Source organism: Miniopterus schreibersii (genome assembly GCF_964146895.1).
Source record: "Miniopterus schreibersii genome assembly, chromosome: 9".
Taxonomy (NCBI): domain Eukaryota; kingdom Metazoa; phylum Chordata; class Mammalia; order Chiroptera; family Miniopteridae; genus Miniopterus; species Miniopterus schreibersii.
The window spans coordinates 47714481-47735104 of NC_138118.1; the positions used below are offsets into that span (position 1 = coordinate 47714481).

At 34.8% G+C, this 20624-nt stretch overlaps 1 protein-coding gene across 4 annotated transcripts in view; it reads right to left on the reverse strand.

Annotated features, from left to right (window-relative positions):
- The window catches only part of MAGI2 (membrane associated guanylate kinase, WW and PDZ domain containing 2), a 1283361-nt gene that overhangs the window by 557769 nt on the left and 704968 nt on the right, over positions 1 to 20624 (reverse strand). For all 4 annotated transcript variants that reach the window (XM_081147187.1, XM_081147188.1, XM_081147190.1 and 1 more), the window contains one exon: positions 7110 to 7229. In XM_081147187.1, the coding sequence (XP_081003313.1) occupies positions 7110 to 7229 (120 nt within the window). The remainder of the gene's footprint in view (positions 1 to 7109; positions 7230 to 20624) is intronic.

The window sequence follows — 20624 nt, forward strand, 5'->3', positions numbered from 1 at the left end:
CCTGGAAACAAATGAAAATGAACACACAACCCCAAATCTATGGGACACAGCAAAAGCAGTCCCATGAGAGAATTTCATAGCACTATCGGCCTACCTCAAAAAGCAAGAAAACTTTTTAGTAAGCTATCTAACCCTATAACTTAAAGAATTAGAAAGTTCCCTTTGAAGCCATCCCGGCCAGGCTTTTGTTTGCTGGGAGTTTTTTTTATTGCTGCTTCGATTTCCTCAGTTGTTATTAGTCTATTCAGGTTTTCTGATTCTTCTTGGTTCAGTTTGACATGATCTCACTCATATGTGGAATTTAATAAACAAAATAGACTGAGGAACAAAATAGATCCAGAGACAAAGAGGCATGGAACAGGCCAATGAATCTCAGTGGGAAGGCAGGGGTGGGAGATTGGGTGGGGACAGATTAATCAAAGAACTTATTTGCATATGTGCATAACCCATGGACACAGACAGTAGTGTGGTGAAGATTTGCGGGGGTGGATGCGGGGTGGAGGGAATCAATGGGGGAGAAAAGGGGAGATTTCAGTAATACTTTTAACAAGATAAATTAGAAAAAAAAAGATCCTAGGTGGGTAAGAATGTGCTTGTTCTGCTAGAGGTTCAGAAAGGAGGTTAACATACCTAATATAAACAGGCTGAAGACAGTATAAATCAAACTTTTCATTTTGTTACAACAAATAACTAATATCAATTTGAGTTTTCACTAATCCCTAAAAATTCCCACTTTTAGTGTCTTTAACAATTAATTTTCATGAAAATAATCCCATGCAGACAAGATCCATTGACCACTTGGTCCTAATTTTATTTGGCTGTTACATACATATACAGCCTATAAAGGATCTAAGAGACCTGCTTATTATATCAGGAGAGACTGACTACTTCGGCACATTAAATTTCAATCTAGTGTTATAAATGATTTTCCATAATTGACAGAATTTTCAAGCCTTCAACAAGGAAGAATTTTCATATGGTGAAAATCTTCTAAACATGTTGCTTTTGAACACAGGACAGCAGGGTATTTTGAGAACTATTACTTTATAATTCTTAGTAAAAGCACTCAGTTTTTCTGTCTACTTTGCAGCATGATCAATGAAGGCCTCAAAGTTTCAGATATTGTTTTTTTGCATAGTCTGAATGGAAGTTGCAGTTTATAAAAATAATTCTTAAAACCATCTACACCTACTGTAACTTTGTTGGAGATAGATATGTTCTGAAATAAAGTACTTAGCAATAAAAATTAGGCACTGCTATTTCTATTTTTGAGAATTTCTAGTCTCTCAGAGAAAAATAACAGGTACATGGTCAATCAGATTCTGGACTCCTCTCTCCCTCCAATCAGGAGTACAGAAGACATAAGAAAAAAATGTCTTAGAAAGTTTTAATTTTTAAATTTGAAATTCAGATACAAAAATGACTTTTGCATAATAGTATATTAGGTTATAGTTTTCAAATCATTGATGTGTAAAACAAGTCTCTAAAACCTACAAAAAGGGCAGCCTGAGAATAACTGGAGTAAATAAAACCTCCTTTAGGATGACCTATATGTCTAATCTAAGGCTAATGTCATGAGACATTGATCATTACTCTGTTGATGTCATTTCAGAGAAACATGGACTCGCAATACACGACAGTTGTAATCAATCTGACCAAGGCTCTCTTGTGAGCCGCCTATGCAATAAGTAATTCTACCGCCTTTGAAAGTCGTGGAATTGTACGGTCTCATGAATATATCTCAATGTATATTCACCACTGCAAAATACACACAAAAGTTATGAAATATTTATTATCGATATTGTTATTTATTTTTGTCCACTCAGAAAAACAACTTGGAGAGTTTGAAAATGTTCATACAAGCAGAAAAGGAGAATAGGTTTTGCTTGTTGAAACAGCAAAAGTTTTAAAATTATCCATTTTTCTTCACACTAGATAAGGGGCATGATTTATTTTTCAGATGGAGTTTTAATTTGTTTCAGATAAAAATGTATAAGAATGTGCACAGGAGTTAGAAAATCATTATAATTAAAGACATGAGCTTGAGGGAAATTAATTAAATGCCGGATATCACAGTTTTTTTAAATCCTAGGTTTTTTGTAATTTTATTATGGGTTGTGAAAAAAGTCAAAGAAATGAGTCCTGTGCCCATTAATATTTATTTTATTTTAATGATATACTCCAAAAATGTTCTTGTTCTTTTCAGCTACAACTGAACAAAAATGTATAGAATAATAAATTGGTTAATGCTATACTTAAGGTAACAGCAAAAAAGTTATTTTATTTTTCTTGACTTTAGTCTTTAAGTTTTAATTTATATGATAATATTAAATTAATTGATTGATTCATTCCCTCTAGTGTCTTTCAAGAGAAAAAAATCTTAGAATTAGGTATTTGCATTACGTATCTTGAAAACAGCTGGGCTTAAAAAAGTCCCAAACCAAGAGAATTTTGTCACATTTTAATGTACAATAACACTTCCAGTGTTAGTGCCTCACACAGGAGCAAAGCAGCATGCAAAAACCATATACTCTCTGTCGATGGTTCTCAACACAAATTGAATCACTTACCAAAAAATGGCATTATAAGATCTCAAAGGGGTGTAAAACTTCACGAAATGTTTTTCCTCTACTGGTAAAGTAAACATTTAGTGAGCTTTATGTGTAAATGTTTAGTGTTCCTAAAACAAATATCCAAATGCATGGCTTAAAATCTTCTACAATAAGAATATTGCCAAAATAGAGAAAATGAAACAAGTATCAAAAGAAAAGAAAATGGTTCAATCTGGGTCTGAAATAACATCTGGACCCTTTTAACTGCAAACTCCAATAATCTACTGTTGTTACAGAGGTTATTACTTACATAGTAAAAGTTTTCTCTTCTAATAGGGCTTAAGGAAGAGGGGAAAAAGGAAATTTTATTTCATTTTGGCTTCCTGCAATGACAACAACCTTAACATCAATGTAAGTATTGATCTACCCTTTAGGAAATACTACTTACATTTCAGTGGGTATAAACTGGGACTGATAGAAGAATGGTTTTTCTCAAGACTATTTATAGTAGCAATAATGATTTTTCTTTGGATTGAATATCTCTTTATTACTCAATGTTATCGTGACTGGGAATAGAGGTTCCAAATTTCAATAATAAATGTGTCAAGGTCATGCTGAAAAAAAGCTGATGTTAAATTTAGTTATTAAATATTTTTTGTAAAATTTGTTACATCTGTTCTCTCATCATAAGAGTGTTTGGCTTGTTTTTCTTGAAAATTATTTGTACTTACTTAAATTTTTATAAAAATGTATGTGCTCTCTCAGGAAGAACAGCACTCTTTTATGTACAGATGTGAGAAAACTTGAATTTCATAGTCCTTGTAATAAAATTGTTTAAGACAGTAAGTATGCTGTTTGCAGTAAGCTCGAGGCCATATATACTAGGGTCCATGATTAGGAGAAACTATAGCAGTTAAGGTGAAGGTGAACACCATATTTTCACTCTCTTCTGTCAGATGCCCAAATAACTCACCGGTCTTGATTTGGTTCTTAAAAGTTGGGGCAGTGTTACAACTGTGCTTATATCCATTTAAAGGAAACATTTAACTTTAGGGTCAGTAACTTCTTTAATAGATAGAAAAATTACAGAAGTACTACTCTGAAAAATAACTGTGGATGATCTTAGTATATGAATTAAATGAAACGAGTGTCCAGGCACAAGTCATGGGACATGAGGTCAATGACAACATTCAGAACACAGGTTGAGGCAAACAAGTGGTGTGAGTGGTCAGTGAAACCATGAATTAGGATTCCAGATAAGTGGAAGAAATAGGTCAGGCAGGACTCACTGATCTAAAGCCCTGGGAAATTCAGCACCTCAGACAGTTTCCAAAGACAAGGCTTCCTTCCTGAGACTTAGAGTACTTAACATTTAGATCACCTCCTGGTGTCTCACTTATACCTGCATGTGACCTTTATCCCAAAGGAATTATCTGCATTCATCCAAAGAACTCTGTGGTCTGTGTTTTACATGCAGCTTAAACCTTTAGCTCTGACATGAAGGTTCATAATGTTCATGTTACCTGGGATTATCACAGGCTTGCCACTGGACCTTGTTCTATTGATTTAATTTTAAAGTTGATTGAGTATAAGAAGGTGAAAAAGAGACCATCCAAGTTATGGAAGAGTTTCTTTGTCAACACTTGATGGCCCTTAAGAGCCAAGTCCTCTGGGCCATTTACATACAAGGCCATTCAGCAACTGTTTTATAGCAAACTAAAATGAGGTATTCAGCCTGGGTCAGGGGTTGGTGAGGCAGAAAAAGTCTTTAAGAATCTGATAAAGTTCTGCCTATGGCCCATGTGGCATAACTGTAGATGGTAACTCAAGCATATTAAGGCCTTCCTTGCAACCTCTGATAAGTAACGGAATTGTTACTTGGGAGCAAGAACTTTCAGCCAATTTCTATGAGGGATAACTGCAGTTCAGGAAAGTCCATCTGATTTCTAATCAAAGGGCAAATTCCATTTCAGCTACATCTTTTCACCAAGACTAAAATTAGAATTATCGACGAGACCAAAATATATACATATGAGAAATGCTTAAAGGAATATATTCTTCTTCATAACAACTTTCCAGATGAGTGTTTCCTGTTCTGAAACTGAGTGTTGGGGGTGAAGCACAGAAACACTGTAAGAATGGCTTTGTCAGTCATGAGCAGCTTAATCAGACAATTTATATAGGTCTTTCTTGATCTTTGCTAATGAAAAATGAATGGGTGCCCAGTAGGAAGTATTATAAGCAAAAATAAGCAGGGGATATCTTTTTACCTCCAGTTACATTAGCAGCTATTTTTGTTTGTGGGTTGGAATCAGTCTCAAGGGCCCCACATGGTTGACAAGTCTGTAACCTTGGTGCTTAGAGTAACTCAATACCTTCTTAATTTCTTTAGTGGATTCACAGATATTAGAAATTAATTTCCAGTCTTCTTGAGGGCTTTAAAGAGTACTGAGAAGGCATGAGAATGTTCTAGCAGGAGGAGAGAAGGGAGCAATGGTCTTGACACTAAAGAAGGAAGAACATAGAACAAAGAACAACTGGGATTTTATTAAAGAAATCTTATGAGAAATTGATATCATAAAGGTGTGACAACTATAAAAGTTCTGGCATTTGTCTAGCTGAATCGCACATGATTGTTACTCTTTATAGTCTGAAAGCACCAAAGCAGAAAAGGCATTCCCTAGGTTTCCATGACAAATAATATATTAAGGGTTAGCCCTGAATCTATAGCTCAGGATCAATCCTGAAGGAATAGTAGTGATTTTTATTACAATGTCAATTTCACTGGTTTCTCAGCTGTAATTGTAAGAAAATGTTAAGATTTGAGATTGGAGAGTGTACCCTAGGTGTTCATCCTCATAGTTATGTGATCTGAGAAAAGAGCTTTTTATTTATCCAAGTATACAATGTGTATTTGAAAACAATGATATTGATTCTCCAAAGTCACATATGTAAATCAGCCATATTGTCCAATGATCAGCTCTATGCACATTGGGTGATTAACAACTTGGCACCAAACTGGTCAAACTAATCTGTTAATGCTGAAAAGAAGTCCAAAGAAGGTTTAAGACAACCCACTCTGGCTCATGAAACTTGGTTATATTTATATGGTCTCGGAATATTTCTCTAAAAATTCAACTGGAACCTTAAATTTAAGATAGATTATATTTTAAAATATATTGATATTTTAAAATATAAAATATATTGATATTAAATTTGATGACCTTTAGTTTATCATGAGAATAGTAGAAATTTAACGTGAACATTTGGTTTAATTTTTTCACTTTCTATACAGTCTTTATTTTTAAAAGCAAAGAAGAGGTCATATTGTTTATCATCCTAATGTTGGAATGTTCCTGTTTGTTAAGAAATTGATTCTTTGCTACATAAATATTATTTTTAGATATGGTAATTAAATTAATACATTATTATTGCAAGCATGCAAACTACTGAATGCCACTAAATAACATTACAAAGCCCATAGAAAAATATAGTATAAAACTTATTTTTAACTTACTGACTTCATATAATTATTTTCTATGATTTATACAATTATTTTCATACATAATTTATGGCAGTTTTATGATTAACAGTTTCTTTATTTAAAATATTTTCAATCAATCTCCACTATCATTTATTTTTGACAATCTGAAGAAGAAACAAGGCTCATTATAGAACCATTTTTGTTTGCTGGGTATTTTTGCCTATATCATGTAATTTGACAATAAACAATGAAATGTCTCAGCCGTGACTCAGGCACGTGTCTCAGCCTAAACTGCCTGAGGAATGTGAAGTAAAAAAGAGGTTTTAATACTACTAACAACTTAAAAATATTGAGTTCTTAAATCACTATAGTCCACTGGATATCTGCAGGTAAATGAAGGAGGTAGTGTACAGCCTAACTGTTAACAAATCCAGCTTATTTGCTGATGATAGATCTCAAACATTTTATGGGCTAAGGAGCAGTGTGCATGTTATGAGTTTTGTTAATAATATCACTCACTATTAATTGCAGTTCAGTAAACTAGATTCATCTTTGAACTTATTAATACATATAAATATAATTTTCACATATAAGAACTGTAAAGATAGAATGAAAGTATTATTTTCCACTGTTTTTTATTATTTAAAAAATCTCATTATTCATACACAGATATATAATTTCATTAGACATAAACTACAGGCATGCAGATGTTACTTAAATGTATAAATGAGACCATATCAACATGTTAATTATTTGTATTTTTCAATGCTATCATTCCCCTTTTACATCTAAGACTACTGAGGTCCACACATAACAACTGGGTTATACAATATTTATAGTGGGTAAATAATAGGGCAGATTGCGGCTCATGTTATCTTTTCTCTTGGCATCTCAAGAGTAGAATTAATTCAAGTGTACTTTAACCTTCCTTTTGGAAATATGTTTCTGAAATGACCTTATTAAAGCTTTGAATCCAAAAACAGTAGCACATTGGTAACCTGATGTCTTAATGAATTTTGGAGGAAAAACTGTGATGCAACAAGGAACAGATATAGCAGTAGAGTAGTGCTTACCTTCATAAGTCCCACTTTCTAGGAGAGCACCACTTTTCTCCAATTCCATAAAATCTTCAACGGTGATGAAGATGTAGTCCACTCCGGGGACCTCACCCTCCTTATGTGGCCTTGTGGTGCCTGAATAAGGAAAATTAAAAATGCGAGAAAGACTTTAAATGGTTTATTGTTGAACTTTAGAAATACCATCATACTTCTGAATATTCAATAACACTTGTTTGTACATCTTGCTAGTTGGCAGTTTGCATTCATCCTGATTGTTTGAAAACAGAAAAGAGCAGGGGGTAAAGATTAAAGTAAATATACAAAGCATTTTTCTTCATCGCACTTATAAAGAGTTCATTGCCTTGGCATGTGGCTGCAGAGATTTTTCAGTGAAAAATGCAGACCATTGTGGCTTTTTTGAAGAGGTGGTTTGAATACTGGGCCAAGAACCTGCTAGCTCAGGAATTTACATATTTCATTTTCATGAATGGACCTCTATTGTTCTGTAAACTGCTTTGCTATGACATAAAATACAATGGAAAACAGAAATGTTAGCAAAATGTCAATTTATTTGTATATTTTCATGAAATGACAATGTTTTCATTTGTTAATTTTGTACCAAATAAATTACATGTGATTTAAAGAATCACAAAATTGTTTACTTAAAATTAAATAAATAATAATTAGAATTAAATAATAATTATAATTGAGTTAGTATTTTAATGCTTATAATACAATTTCCTTCCTCCTTCCCTTGCTCCTTTCCTCCCTCCCTCCCTCCCGCCCGCCCGCCCGCCCGCCCGCCCGCCTGCCTGCCTGCCTGCCTTTAGCACTGACTGAATTAAGGGGTGACATGGTCCCAGAAGTTACTATATGGGTCCACCACTCCTGTTTCCTGTGTCACCTATAAAGTGAATGGAGCATATGTGGCCAGAGTGACAGGATTGTTGGCCTGTGGCTCTGTACAGCTCTACTGGAGAACACAGCTTCCAGACCTGCTGTCCAGTTCATGAGGCAGGAACCAAAATACAGACATCTTAAAGGCTGTGGTTTTGTTTCCTGGTACACTTCCTTCCTTAAACATTCCCTAAGGCTCTTCTTTTCTTTTTCTATGCCACCTACATAAGACATTTTGCATGGTCAGATTGGAATTTGCATAATACATACATGAGAATAGTATGCAGAAGGCAAATATATAAGCAAAGTAATAGTACTTTGGCAATCTTTTACATATTTAAAATCTCCACCATATTCTCTATATACTAAAAAAATATATTTCAAGCCCTTAACTTTTATTTTCATCTCTGAAATCTTTATCAACTAAGCCATGAAAATAGCTGGTAAGTTCTTCTTTTACTCTATTAGGACCAAATCTGAACTGCAAATGAGAGGCATGAACTAATATTAGAATATTCAATGTGTCAGGGAAAATTGATTCTTGGTAAAAATGAATAATTTTCATTGAAATTTTTTTTTTAAGATTTGAAGGCATTATTTTCTTTTTTCCATAATCATGTTGAATGACTTTCCCCTGAATTTGTTATTTTATTTTGTTTAACTGAGTCACATTTTGCAATATTTCCTACTGTTTTTATGCTATTAAATATAAACCTCCCACACTGAGTATGCACAATATTGTCAAATTAATGTTTCTATGAGAACCTTAACTTTTAATATCCTGACTTTTATGTGCTTAACCCTTGTGAATTAAAAGCGCTTATCGTGGTTTTGGGCAATCAATTTGTTTTTCCTCTTTATTTAGAACACACTCTAATCATTAAGAATAATCACATAACAAAGTTTCAATTTTCCTTCCTAATTTATCTGCATATTTCAGAAGCTACATGCCTTGATTAATTAACTTCTGGCAGTGTGGTAATGCATTCCCATCACAACGTGAGCACAGGGCCACATGCCTGAGTGCAATTTCCAGGGCTGCTGATTTGGCTGGAGTTATTCCCTGGTGCCAAATTCTAGGGAATGCATTTGTGGTTGTGCTCTTTCTGGGAGGGCCATCAGTACTTTGGTTCACTGGGTGGTTTTCCATCTCTACCCTGTACCTTAGGCCAATGTAATTAAGTTCATGCATTGGTGATACACTCCCAGTGGCTGCATCTGTATCACCTGTGACTGTTGACCTGCTGCTGTTGGCTGCCTATTTGGACTGGGGGCTGACCTATTTCATTGTTGCTTGGAGAACTACACTACAGTCTGAAATGCTGCAATTACTAGCTTTGATATCGATCTTCCAGCCTTTCTCATTTTGTTTTTCTTTCTAATTATAACCTCTAGTCTCTTATCTCTCCTAATTTCCCTGATATTCCCCAAATTTGGCTTCATTTACCTCTCTAACTACTAAGGGACTGGGAACAACCTAGAATCTCTTCTTTCTATTAGTTCACCTTCACCATTTCCTAACTCTTATTAAGCTTCCAAGTTCACTATTAGCTAATTCATTCACAAACTGCAATTGTTACAGAAAACCATAAACTTTCACTGACAAAGTACCCTACAAGTTCGGATTATCAGTTTGATTCTACCGATGCTTGGCAATCCTTTTAAACACATCTTCTTCTTTCTGTGTCACAATCCCAACCGTTTTCTAATACTCAATTGCTTTGACTTTCAGCAGAAGATATTAGTTCATTCTCTTTTTGGTAAAGAAAAAAGATAATCTGAAATCACATTCCCTAAAGCTTCCTAATTTTTGTCTCCATTATCTGCATTATCACACTCTTAATTGGGAACATACATTCATCTTGCTAAGACAAATCTTTTCTCCTCTGCCTCCTTTTAATAGCTAATTTTTATTTTTTATCAGTTACATATACAGATATTTTAAAGATTTTGTAATTCTACAAGCTTAGTTATTTTTTTTAAGTTGACTGTCATCACCCCCTCCAACACACACACACCTTTCCTTTTATACAGAGGCAAACACTTTCAAGTCAATTGATTCTTTTTGCTTTACCTCCACATCTTTAAGTAATTTATTTATGTCTCTTGTTCTCTTACTTTCTTCATTATTCCCTGACTTCTTGGTAAATAAAATGAGAATTTAGCTTTTTTTTGCTTATACTTCTATACATTACTTCCTTTCTCTCCTCCTCCTATACTCCCAGGAGTGGAGGATATTGGCATATCACTCAGTTGCCATTCTAGGATCACTTTTTGCCACTATCCCGGGGAATTCACGTTGACTCTTCTCTCTCTCGTATCCTCTCCTTCCCAGATAATCTGTCTCTTTTTGTGGTCTACTCCCTCATTTTGGCAGAGCAAATCTATCAGAAGCTTTCTGTCAAATGTTGTATGAGAGCTACATTTTTGATACTTTGAGAGTCTGAAAATTTCTTTATTCCACCCTCACAGGTGGCAAATCAGACTCAGCATTTCAGGAAAATATCTTAATGAAAACATATTTTCCCCATCACACTCCTCTGTTACTATCACCACCATTCTTCCAGTCATGCATGTTTGAGACTTTCCCTCAGAGTCACATTTGTCTCCCTATGTATTTGGCAAATATGCCCTGTCATCTTTCCTCTCCACTCAAAAACTGCCCTCCTGGGTAGGCAACAACTATGTTACTGGTGTGTCTGCCTCCCCCTTATGGGTTATTACTGCACTCCTGGATTAGCCCTGGTAAAGCACGAGGTCGATCACATATCCTCTCCAAAAGGGCTCATCGACCCAATCTCTAATCAGGAAACTTAGTCAAAAAGGGTTAGAAGAGGAAAATACTGAGAGTTAAAAAGAGTCAGAAAAAGCTCATATTCTATTATCGACAATAAAAGGCAACTCTCCTGGTACGCTGGACTGTAGAGTCTCTGTAGATGAACTCATCTTGATGGAACAAACATGAGGACACAATTTAAAAATATTCTGCTTAAAAAGTATCTTCCTTTCTGGCCTGCCATTTGTCACTTTCCTTTCCTTTAGCCTAACTTTTCCACCATTAGAATTGCTCTTTGGTTTAGATAAAACATAAACTACCTTTGAAACATATGCTGTAATAGTAGGAGTGTGAGCCACGGAATCAAACAGCTTGTTCTTAGGGTTCTGCTATTTGCTATCAGCAATACCTTGAGCAAGGTCCTTTCCTCTATAAACTCTAGTTTCCTTATCTAGAAATGGGGGTAATACTAGTAGCAACTTTAAGGGGTTGATTTGAAGAACAAATGAAATAATCCATAATAGGTAGTAAAGACAATGTCTGGATCACATTAAACACTCAAAAGTGATTATATGTTCAATACTATCATCTGGAAGAGAAGAGGTGACATCATCACTGGTTTTTCCCCCTCATAAATTTTTGCCACAAATATCAATTGAGTACTTACTATGCTCCAAGCATTATTCAAGATATTTGAGATATATCTTTGAATAATACACAATAAGGTCCCTTCCTTCATGGCACTTATATTCTAACAAGAAGAGACAAAGCATAAAACAGACACAAAAAGTAAGTTATAAAATATGCTGCAAAGAGTTAAATCTTATTTCAAAACCATAAATAAAATCATGAGCACCTATGGGTTTTTTAGTGGGTGAGCTGCTTAGATTATTAACTGTTAGCTTAGCCATTACAAGGCAAACATTTGAAGAGAAGGCGGAGACTGCAAAGGACCTGAAGGGAAGCAGAGGTCTACCACACATATGGGCGGAAGGCTTCCCAGGAGAGAAAGACAGCTTGGCTAGAGACCTCTGGGAAGCAAAAGGTGATCCACAAAGTGCCTGGTTATATTTTGGAAAGGATCACTAAATCCTAAAGAAAAACATCACTTATTACTCATACTGCTTGTTGTAGCTTAGGTCAATTGGCTTATGCATTGGTGCCCAATACAGGCATTTTTGAAATTTCAAGGTAATTTTCATAAGATTGATAAATACGATAGTGCATGGTGGGTTCTGATGACTGGTGTATGTGCACACACACACACACACACACACCCTCATTTTTAAAGGAAGAAGGTGTAGCAGAAAGATCCTTAGAATTGAAATTCAGAACATTTGCATTTTCTTTGTTTTAACATTTTAGCTATGTGGTCATGAATTTATCCCTTTATCATGCAATGAGGCAAATAATATGTATGAAATGGTTTTATAAAGTAAAAGCATGAATACTATGGCTTTATCTCCTGTTGCTTCATTTGTCTTTAATAATATTAATAGCACTACTAAGAATAATACAATTCTAACAAACATTGTTGATGGTATTTTATTTTTGAAATATATTATAATCAAAGTTTTAAATGAATTAATTTTATTTAAGATAACATTTCTTAAAAAGAAAAACTTTTTATGACCAAAAACACAGATTGCTCCTTTTATTGTCTGGGTGTAAAGAAATATAAGTTGAGTTATCAATTTATTCCCTTTAATTACATGAAACAATGTGAGACATGATGGTTTATACTCAGAAGAGTCTTTTGTGCTTTGTTAGACAGATACTCAAGACAAGACCAGTCAAGCCTATGGACTAGGTTGCAAGAAGTTTTTACCATTTGTTGAATCATTTGAAAAGTATGAAAGTGCTCACAGAACCTGATTAGTGGGTCATTTAATTTTATTCACAGGCATAAGACCTTCAACAACAAAAGTCAAAAAGCATAGTTTTATATCTATGTGTCCAGAAAGAAAATATATTAGTTAGTGTTAATTCAATTGGCACCAGAAAGAGAAAGCAATTTGACTAAAGAAGGAGACAGCAATTGGGAACCTATGAACATTCCTTTAGAAAGAAATATGATTCTGAAAATAAGGCAAATAGTCTGAACTGTAATGAAGTATTATACAATGGTAATATGCAGCTAGAGGTAATTAATGTCTAGACTGGAGAAATTGTTCAGCTGAACTTCCTGAAGCAGGTACTTGCCTCAGTTTTATGTTGAAATAAGTATAGTTACTTTCCCAATTCAAAAGATTATGAATAGAGGTGACGGTGAAATAAGACTCAACAGTAATAACAAGTCATCGCCCAGCATTAAGAGTAAGGAGGGAGCTGGGCAGGATAAAAGGGGAAACATAGAAGATGCATCACACAACTAATGTTGGAACACACCTTCTTTCATTGCTCTGCTATATTTGGTTAGGACTTTCCTGAGCGGTGTGTAGAAAAGTCCAATGAATCTTATTACCCAAATTATGGTTTAGATATTTCATTCTTTATGTCTTCCAGACCACTCTTCCAAAGGAAGACTAAACAGAATGGAAATAGAGGAAGTGCTACTAAATTGAGTCTTTGCTTTATCTTTTATTGCTTCATTTGTTAAAAAAAATAAATCTAACTTATTTAATAATTGTTACATTAAGTAGTGGATCAATAGCACCTCCTTCATGAGTTAATAAACGCGTGCAGTATTTCTGCTCAAAAGACATGCCTAAAGAGAATGAATTTGCTCCCAAATGGTTAGCTTATTATTGATACATCATGAAAGCACATGAAGGCCACTTGTCATTTTGTTACCATGGCAACTGAGGATGCCAATAAAATTTTTATTCTACTTATTAAGTGAAGGAACATTGCCTCTTTTGCCTTAGGAAGAAAAAAGTATGATGTTTGTGGTAAATGTAATTCTAAGCACATTTCTCCTCAGCCTTATGATATTTCAAATTTTAGTAAAATCTTTAAAAAAAAAGCCACTGACTTACAGGAAAATATTACTACCTAGATGATGGTCAGTGTGGTCATCTATTGTGTTGATGTGCTGAAAGTTCTACAGTGCCCATTGTTTGCAGGTACCCAGCAAATATTTGCTAATGTAGTGGACTGAGAATTACTCCTTAATTGTTAATGTGTTCTAAGCAGATGGATCATTGTTTGAAAATCTGAAAAACTGCATTATTTTCTTATGCATGTTTCTAAATATATTCTCTCTTTATTCCTGCTATTTTTCAGCTTCAAGCTGGAGAAAATAAATCTTGACAGCTACAGTGACTTCCTCTGGATTTGACCTTTAATTAACTTACTCTTAGATTTCTGAATACACTTCTTTAGTTTGTCACTTACTCATTAGCAAGTGTGAGCATCACCAGAATCATGTGTGTGCTTCAAATAAAAACAGTCAGGAGACTCCTTGGTCAATGACTCTAATCAATATTTACATAATCAGTCTAAATCTTAGGTTTTATTACATTTGTTTTCAATCATCTAAAATCCAGAAATATAATTTTAGATATAGAGTTAAATCAAGCAAAGCAAATAATATAGTTTGGGCTATTGAATCCAATGTGATAGATCATAAAGCAATCTGAGCTTTACAGATTTTGTATCAGCTGACGGGGTGGGTTGGGTTAAGGACAGAAAGTAAAACATCAAATTTGACTCAATTAATCACCTATTATGTATAACAATTATTTATTGCCACAATGAAACATTATGTATATTTTACAAAACACTGAAAATTTTACAAGTAAAATACCAGTAGTAACTTTGACTTATTTTCCTTTTCTTTTTAAATGTTTTCATTGATTTTAGAGGGACAGGAAGGGAGAGGGAGGGGGAGGAGGAGGGATAGGAATAGAGAGAGAAACATCTATGTGAGAGTGAACATGGATGGGTTGCCTCCCTTATGCACCCTGACTGAGGATCAAACTTGCGGCTTTTGGTTTATGGGATGACTCTTCAACCAGCTGAGCTACACTGGCCAGGGCTTCACTTTTTTATTTTATTTTATTTTATTTTATTTTTTTATTTTATTTTAATTATTTTATATTTTATTTTATTTTATTATTTTATATTTTATTTTATTTTATTTTATATTTTATTTTTATTTCTTAACAGCGTATTGCTCTAAACCTCAGTATTTAAAAACTCTCTTGTCCCCTAAAAGAGTGTTCTATCAATTATTGTTTAAAGCTACATTGACATATACCAGTGATTTTCAACTGGTGAGTCACAAGAATTTTTAAAACGTGCAATGCCTGACTATTTAGTTAAGGGCACTGACTGCTTTTCCCTTAGATTGTCAAGTAAAAAATGACAACAGCCAAAACAATAGCTGTCTGGTGTGAATGAATCAAAATTACATCTATTTTTTGTCAGATAGGCAAAAAATATATGTTTTGGTGTGCCACCGAATTTTAGTAACTAGTGTGTGTGTGCCATGAGATGAAAAAGGTTTTCAGTTGCTGACATATACTAACAATGTTATTTATCTTTCAGGCACAGAGAAGTTTTAGAAGAAAAAAACCTCCTCTTGGTATCCTTGGATATAAAAGTTCAGACAAATGTCCCATATGGCACCAATTGCTTTTTTACATCTTAACAGTTTGAATTGAGGCAGCATCATACCCAAAGGAATGTTTCTGAAAAAGTATAATGCATCAAAGTCACATGAAGGACTTGTTTGCTAGGTGTCACCCCCAGAGTTTATGATTCAGTAAGTCTTGGGGCCTGAGAATCTGCATTTCTCATAAGTTCCCAAGTAATGCTAATGATGCTAGTTCAGGGACAATAACTTGAGACCCACTGCTCTAACCTCATTCAGATCTCAGGAAACCCAAACTAAAAGCAGTGTTAAGTTTCATCATTCATTTAACTAAGTCAACTCATAAAGCATGTAGTTCGTGGCCATGGCATTGGCCCTAAGGTAATCTATAGCTATGTACTGGGATCAGAGGAAACAAGCTGCTCGTCATTCATCTGCTAGTGCATAGGCAGGTGCTGGAACAGAGCTATGAGAGGTAAACTGCATCGCCACAGTGCTCAGTTATGCGACCACGCATTCTTTTCCATCGTTTTCTTAGAAGTTAAGTGACTTTGGAAAATAATGGACAGATCTCCATTTATATTTGTTTAAAAATAACTTTCCTTATTATTTGAAGTAATTCAAACTATCCTGGTCCTATGTGTACAACAATATGACTTAAATTCTGAAAGGCACAGGAGGCTTGAATATAGCTTGCCAGGAGTGATAAATGATAATATGGCAAGAAAAACCAAGTGTCTAATGCAGAAGATCTCTTGCATTGAGAAAAATAAAATAAAACTATGGTGAACGTCCCAAAATAGAAGACACAAATGAAAAATCTGTGTATCAACAAGAAAGATAAAACAGCATCTCATTATTTCTCCATGCCACAGTATCTGACTCACTAAATGTTAAAATATAGTGTGTCTACAACTAATCTAATCAGACTAAACCAAGGGATGGGCAGCATTCATCTTAGAATTAGTACCCATAAAATTCTCTGTTGGAATAAATTATTTAGACAAACATATTTTTTGATCAATTGCAGGATTTCACTTACACAATATGTCCCTGGTGCAAACACTAGAGAAAACGAGGTATAGAGGCAAGAAATGTCATTCACAAGGCAGTTTATCGTCTTTTGTTGCTTGAATTCAGAAGTCATGATACTGAGTAAGGAAGATAGGCAATGCTTGGGGTGATCATTATTGAAGTTGACACATGGATATACATTTTTAATTTTAAGGCCTACAGTAAATAATCATAATTATTGACAGAACCAAGACATTGTTGATAGCTGACATCAAGCGCCCATACACTGAGGAAAAGCTAAGGCAAAGTGATTGATTTCATAACTGTATAGCATCTGAGCCATCACTACTTTGGTGACAAAGAATTAGTAACCTAAATCTTATCCATTCATTCACAGCAAAGTCCATCTCCTCTATCCATCAGATTACTGAGGAAATGTTAGCTGCACAAATTTCTTTTCTCATAAAAATTCACAGTCCAGAATAACCCACTGCTCATGGATACAGGGACATGACTAGATAAAATGACTCACCCAAGTAAAATCAGATTCTTAGATAGCTCTATTATTGGCTTTTTGATGCACTGTCACAATATATAATAAACACAACTCCAGGATAAAGGAACACTGTGCTCTTACTGATAGAACAGGGTAGCAAACCATAATCTCAAGTTTCCTGAGCTATTATTTTCCTGATTTTTAAAAGAGAATGGAAGAAGATGAGTGCCCCTTTGTTACCAATTAATTCAGTTTTAAACTTTGGATTTTAATTCTTAATATTTAATTTAGATATATTCTATATTTGGCATTCTGTAAGATTAATAAAAAGAGGTTTTGATTCCCTAATTTATTAACAGATAATGTTTCAAGATTACATACTGAGTTAAAAGAAAGGAAAGATTAGTGACTTTTTATAGACACAATATTTATTTAATTTAAAGCTTTTATACTCTCCTCATGGAAACTTAATCTGGGTCAGAACTAAACTGCACAGATACCACCAGCTCTCTGAGCAGTGCAGAGACACTCGACTCTTTGGCCTTCATTGCATAGAAGATTTAGTGGGTCATACTTTATCATTTTATCTCTATTATAATCTTGTGATGACATTAACTTTTAGTATCAGCACATGTCTCTCTGGCATTCTATACTATAAAATGCCCAAGGTAAATCATAGAATACAGAGGTTACAGAATACCAGAAAGGCCAAATGAAGGCAAGAAAGCATTGAAATCTTCAAGGATTTCAACATACTGAAATGTTTATCATATTATATGGCACAAATCATTAATTGAGTGATATAAGTACCAACTTGTACTTATTTAATTTCTCAAGTATACAGGTCAAATTATCAAGGAAGAAAGAAAAGAAGAAAGGAGGTAAGTTGGGAAAAAGTATTAATGGGTACCCACTAGGTGCCCTGGGTGCGGTGCTTTCATTCTTGTTTAAAATCTTGAGTTAGCCAATCTTCTGTGCATCTGGTATATCTTAGGTTCACAATACTTGCTATTGTATCAATTGAAGGTTTATCGCACTATTTCTTACTGATGGAAAACAGAATAGAAATTTACAGCTCAACTCCCCTATTTTGAAAAAAACATACAGAATTGGGGAATATTATAGCGGAAATATATTCAGCTACAGCTGATAAGCCCTTAATTCCAAGTCATGTGTAGAAAACATCTGTTTATATTTTGGGGCAATTTCCTCAGACCAGTGCTATGGTAAGCCAGCCATTAAATGTTGTACTTTATGTCCTAGCTCTTCCTTAAGAAACTGAAGCAAATGGGAGAAAGGTGACTTGATCAGATAAAATAATCAGCATTCTGAGAAAAACACACAAAGTACCAAGATTTTTTTTTTTCACCCAGTAGACAATTTAATGCTCTGAAGGTTTAAAAAGGGAGATGGTGTAGAGAATACTACTTTTGCCCTTTTAAGACTTAAACATCAGACCTGCAACCAGTATCCCCATAGTTTAGATCTATGTGACCTTTTAGGTTTGAAGAGACATAAGAATCAGTTGGAATTGTCATAACCTCCAGGACCCTCTATGCAACTGTCATAACCTCCAGGACCCTGTGTTCTACTTTCCAGGCCACTGTGCTCCCTTCTTGGTTAGGCAGCAAATTAAAAGTGATATAGGGAAGAGGAATGAGCATTGTGAGCTGTCAAGTGTGCATTTGTGAAATTCGTTGGATATTTTTACATAGAAATATAATAAAACCATATGGTATCAAACACTTTTGGCTCTATTGACTCTCAGATCAGTGTTTTTTAGAACTACAATTATCATGAGAGATCATGAGAAGTTTTATGAATTAAAAGTACAAAAGGAAAATTTTAAGGGAATTTTAAAGGAATGCTAATTCAGGTACTTCTGGAACTAGATATTGAGTTAATAGTAAACTATCAAAATAAATATTAGATACTTTTTTTTTATTGCTCGAAATATTACAGGTGTCCCTTTTTCTCCCCAGTGACCCATTCCACCCCATTCCATCTCCCTCTCCAGTCCCTCTCCACACCATTGTCTGTCCTTGGATTGTGTATATATTCATATAAGTTCTTTGGTTAACCTCTCCCCCTCCATCCACCCACACTACTCCATCCCTCTGAGATTCTTCAGTCTGATCCCTGTTTCCATGTCATTGAATCATTTCTGTTCACCAGTTTATTAAGTTCTTTAGATTCCACATATAAGCGAGATCATGTGATGTTTTTCTTTCTCTGCCTGGCTTATTTTGCTTAGCATAATATTCTCCAGGTCCATCCATAGTGTCCCAAAGGGTACGAGATCCTTCTTCTTTACAGCTGCATAGTATTCCATGGTGTAAATGTCCCACAGCTTTTTTTATCCACTCATCTACTGATGGGCACTTGGGCTGTTTCCAGATCTTAGCTATTGTAAATTGTGCTGCTATGAACAAAGGGGTGCATATGTTCTTTTTGATTAGTGTTTCAGGATTCTTAGGATATATTCCTAGAAGTGGGATCACTGGGTCAAAAGGCAGCTGTATTTTTAATTTTTTTAGGAACCTCCATACTGTTTTCCATAGTGGCTGCCCCAGTCTGCATTCCCACTAGCAGTGTACTAGGGTTCCCCTTTCTCCACACCTTTGCCAGCACATGTCGTTTGTTGATTTGTTGATGGCAGCTATTCTGACAGGTGTGAAGTGATACCTCATTGTGGTTTTAATTTGCATCTCTCTGATGAGTAGCGACGTTGAGCATTTTTTCATATGTCTCTTGGCCATCTGCATGTCCTCTTCGGAGAATTGTCTGTTCAGGTCCTTTACCCATTTTTTAATTGGATTGTTTGTCTTCTTCTTGTTGTGTAGTATGAGTTCTTTGTACACTTTGGAAATTAGGCCCTTATCAGATACATCCTTGGCAAATATGTTTTCCCAGACCATGAGGTTTCTTTATATTTTAACGCTGTTTTCTTTTGCTGTACAGAAGTTTTTTAATTTGCTTCTCTTGCCCTAGGAGATGTATCAGTGAAAATTCCACTACGTGAGATGTCTATGACTTTACTGCCTATTTCACAGATCTAGAACAAACATTTTGAAAATCTATATGGAACCAAAAAGGACCCCGAATAGCTGTAGCCATTTTGAGAAAAAAGAACAGAGTGGGAGGGATGACTTTACCAGATATCAAACTGTACTACAAAGCCATTGTAATCAAAACAGCTTGGTATTGATACAACACCAGACACATAGATCAATGGAACAGAACAGAGACCCCAGATATAGACCCATGCCATTATGGTCAGTTAATATATGACAAAAGAGTCAAGAGCATACAATGGAGAAAAGACAGCCTTTTCAATAAATGGTGCTGGGAAAATTGGACAGATACATGCAAAAGAATGAAACTAGGCCACCAATTTTCACCAGACAAAAATAAACTCAAAATGGATAAAAGACTTAAGAGTAATTTGCAAAACTATAAAAATCCTGGAAAAAAACACATGCAGTAAATATTAGATTCTTTGGAGAAAATATTAGTATTTTTAGGTAAATCCTTATCTCCTCTATAGAGAATAAGAAAACAAGGTTACCTGCCAGTATTGAGACAATGAACAAAAGAGAGATGAGAACACTGTCAATCCAGCAGCTGACTCAGAAGTCTCCCTGACACAGCATGAGTGGTTGGAGAGCTAATACCTGATAGGGTGATGATAGTCCTCTGGTTTCAAACCTAAAGTAATAAGTACTCTCCTCCAAAGAACAGCTAAAGATTCTGACATTTGATAAAACTGCGAGGGCAAATCAGACCACAGGGCATTAATGAAACCATATC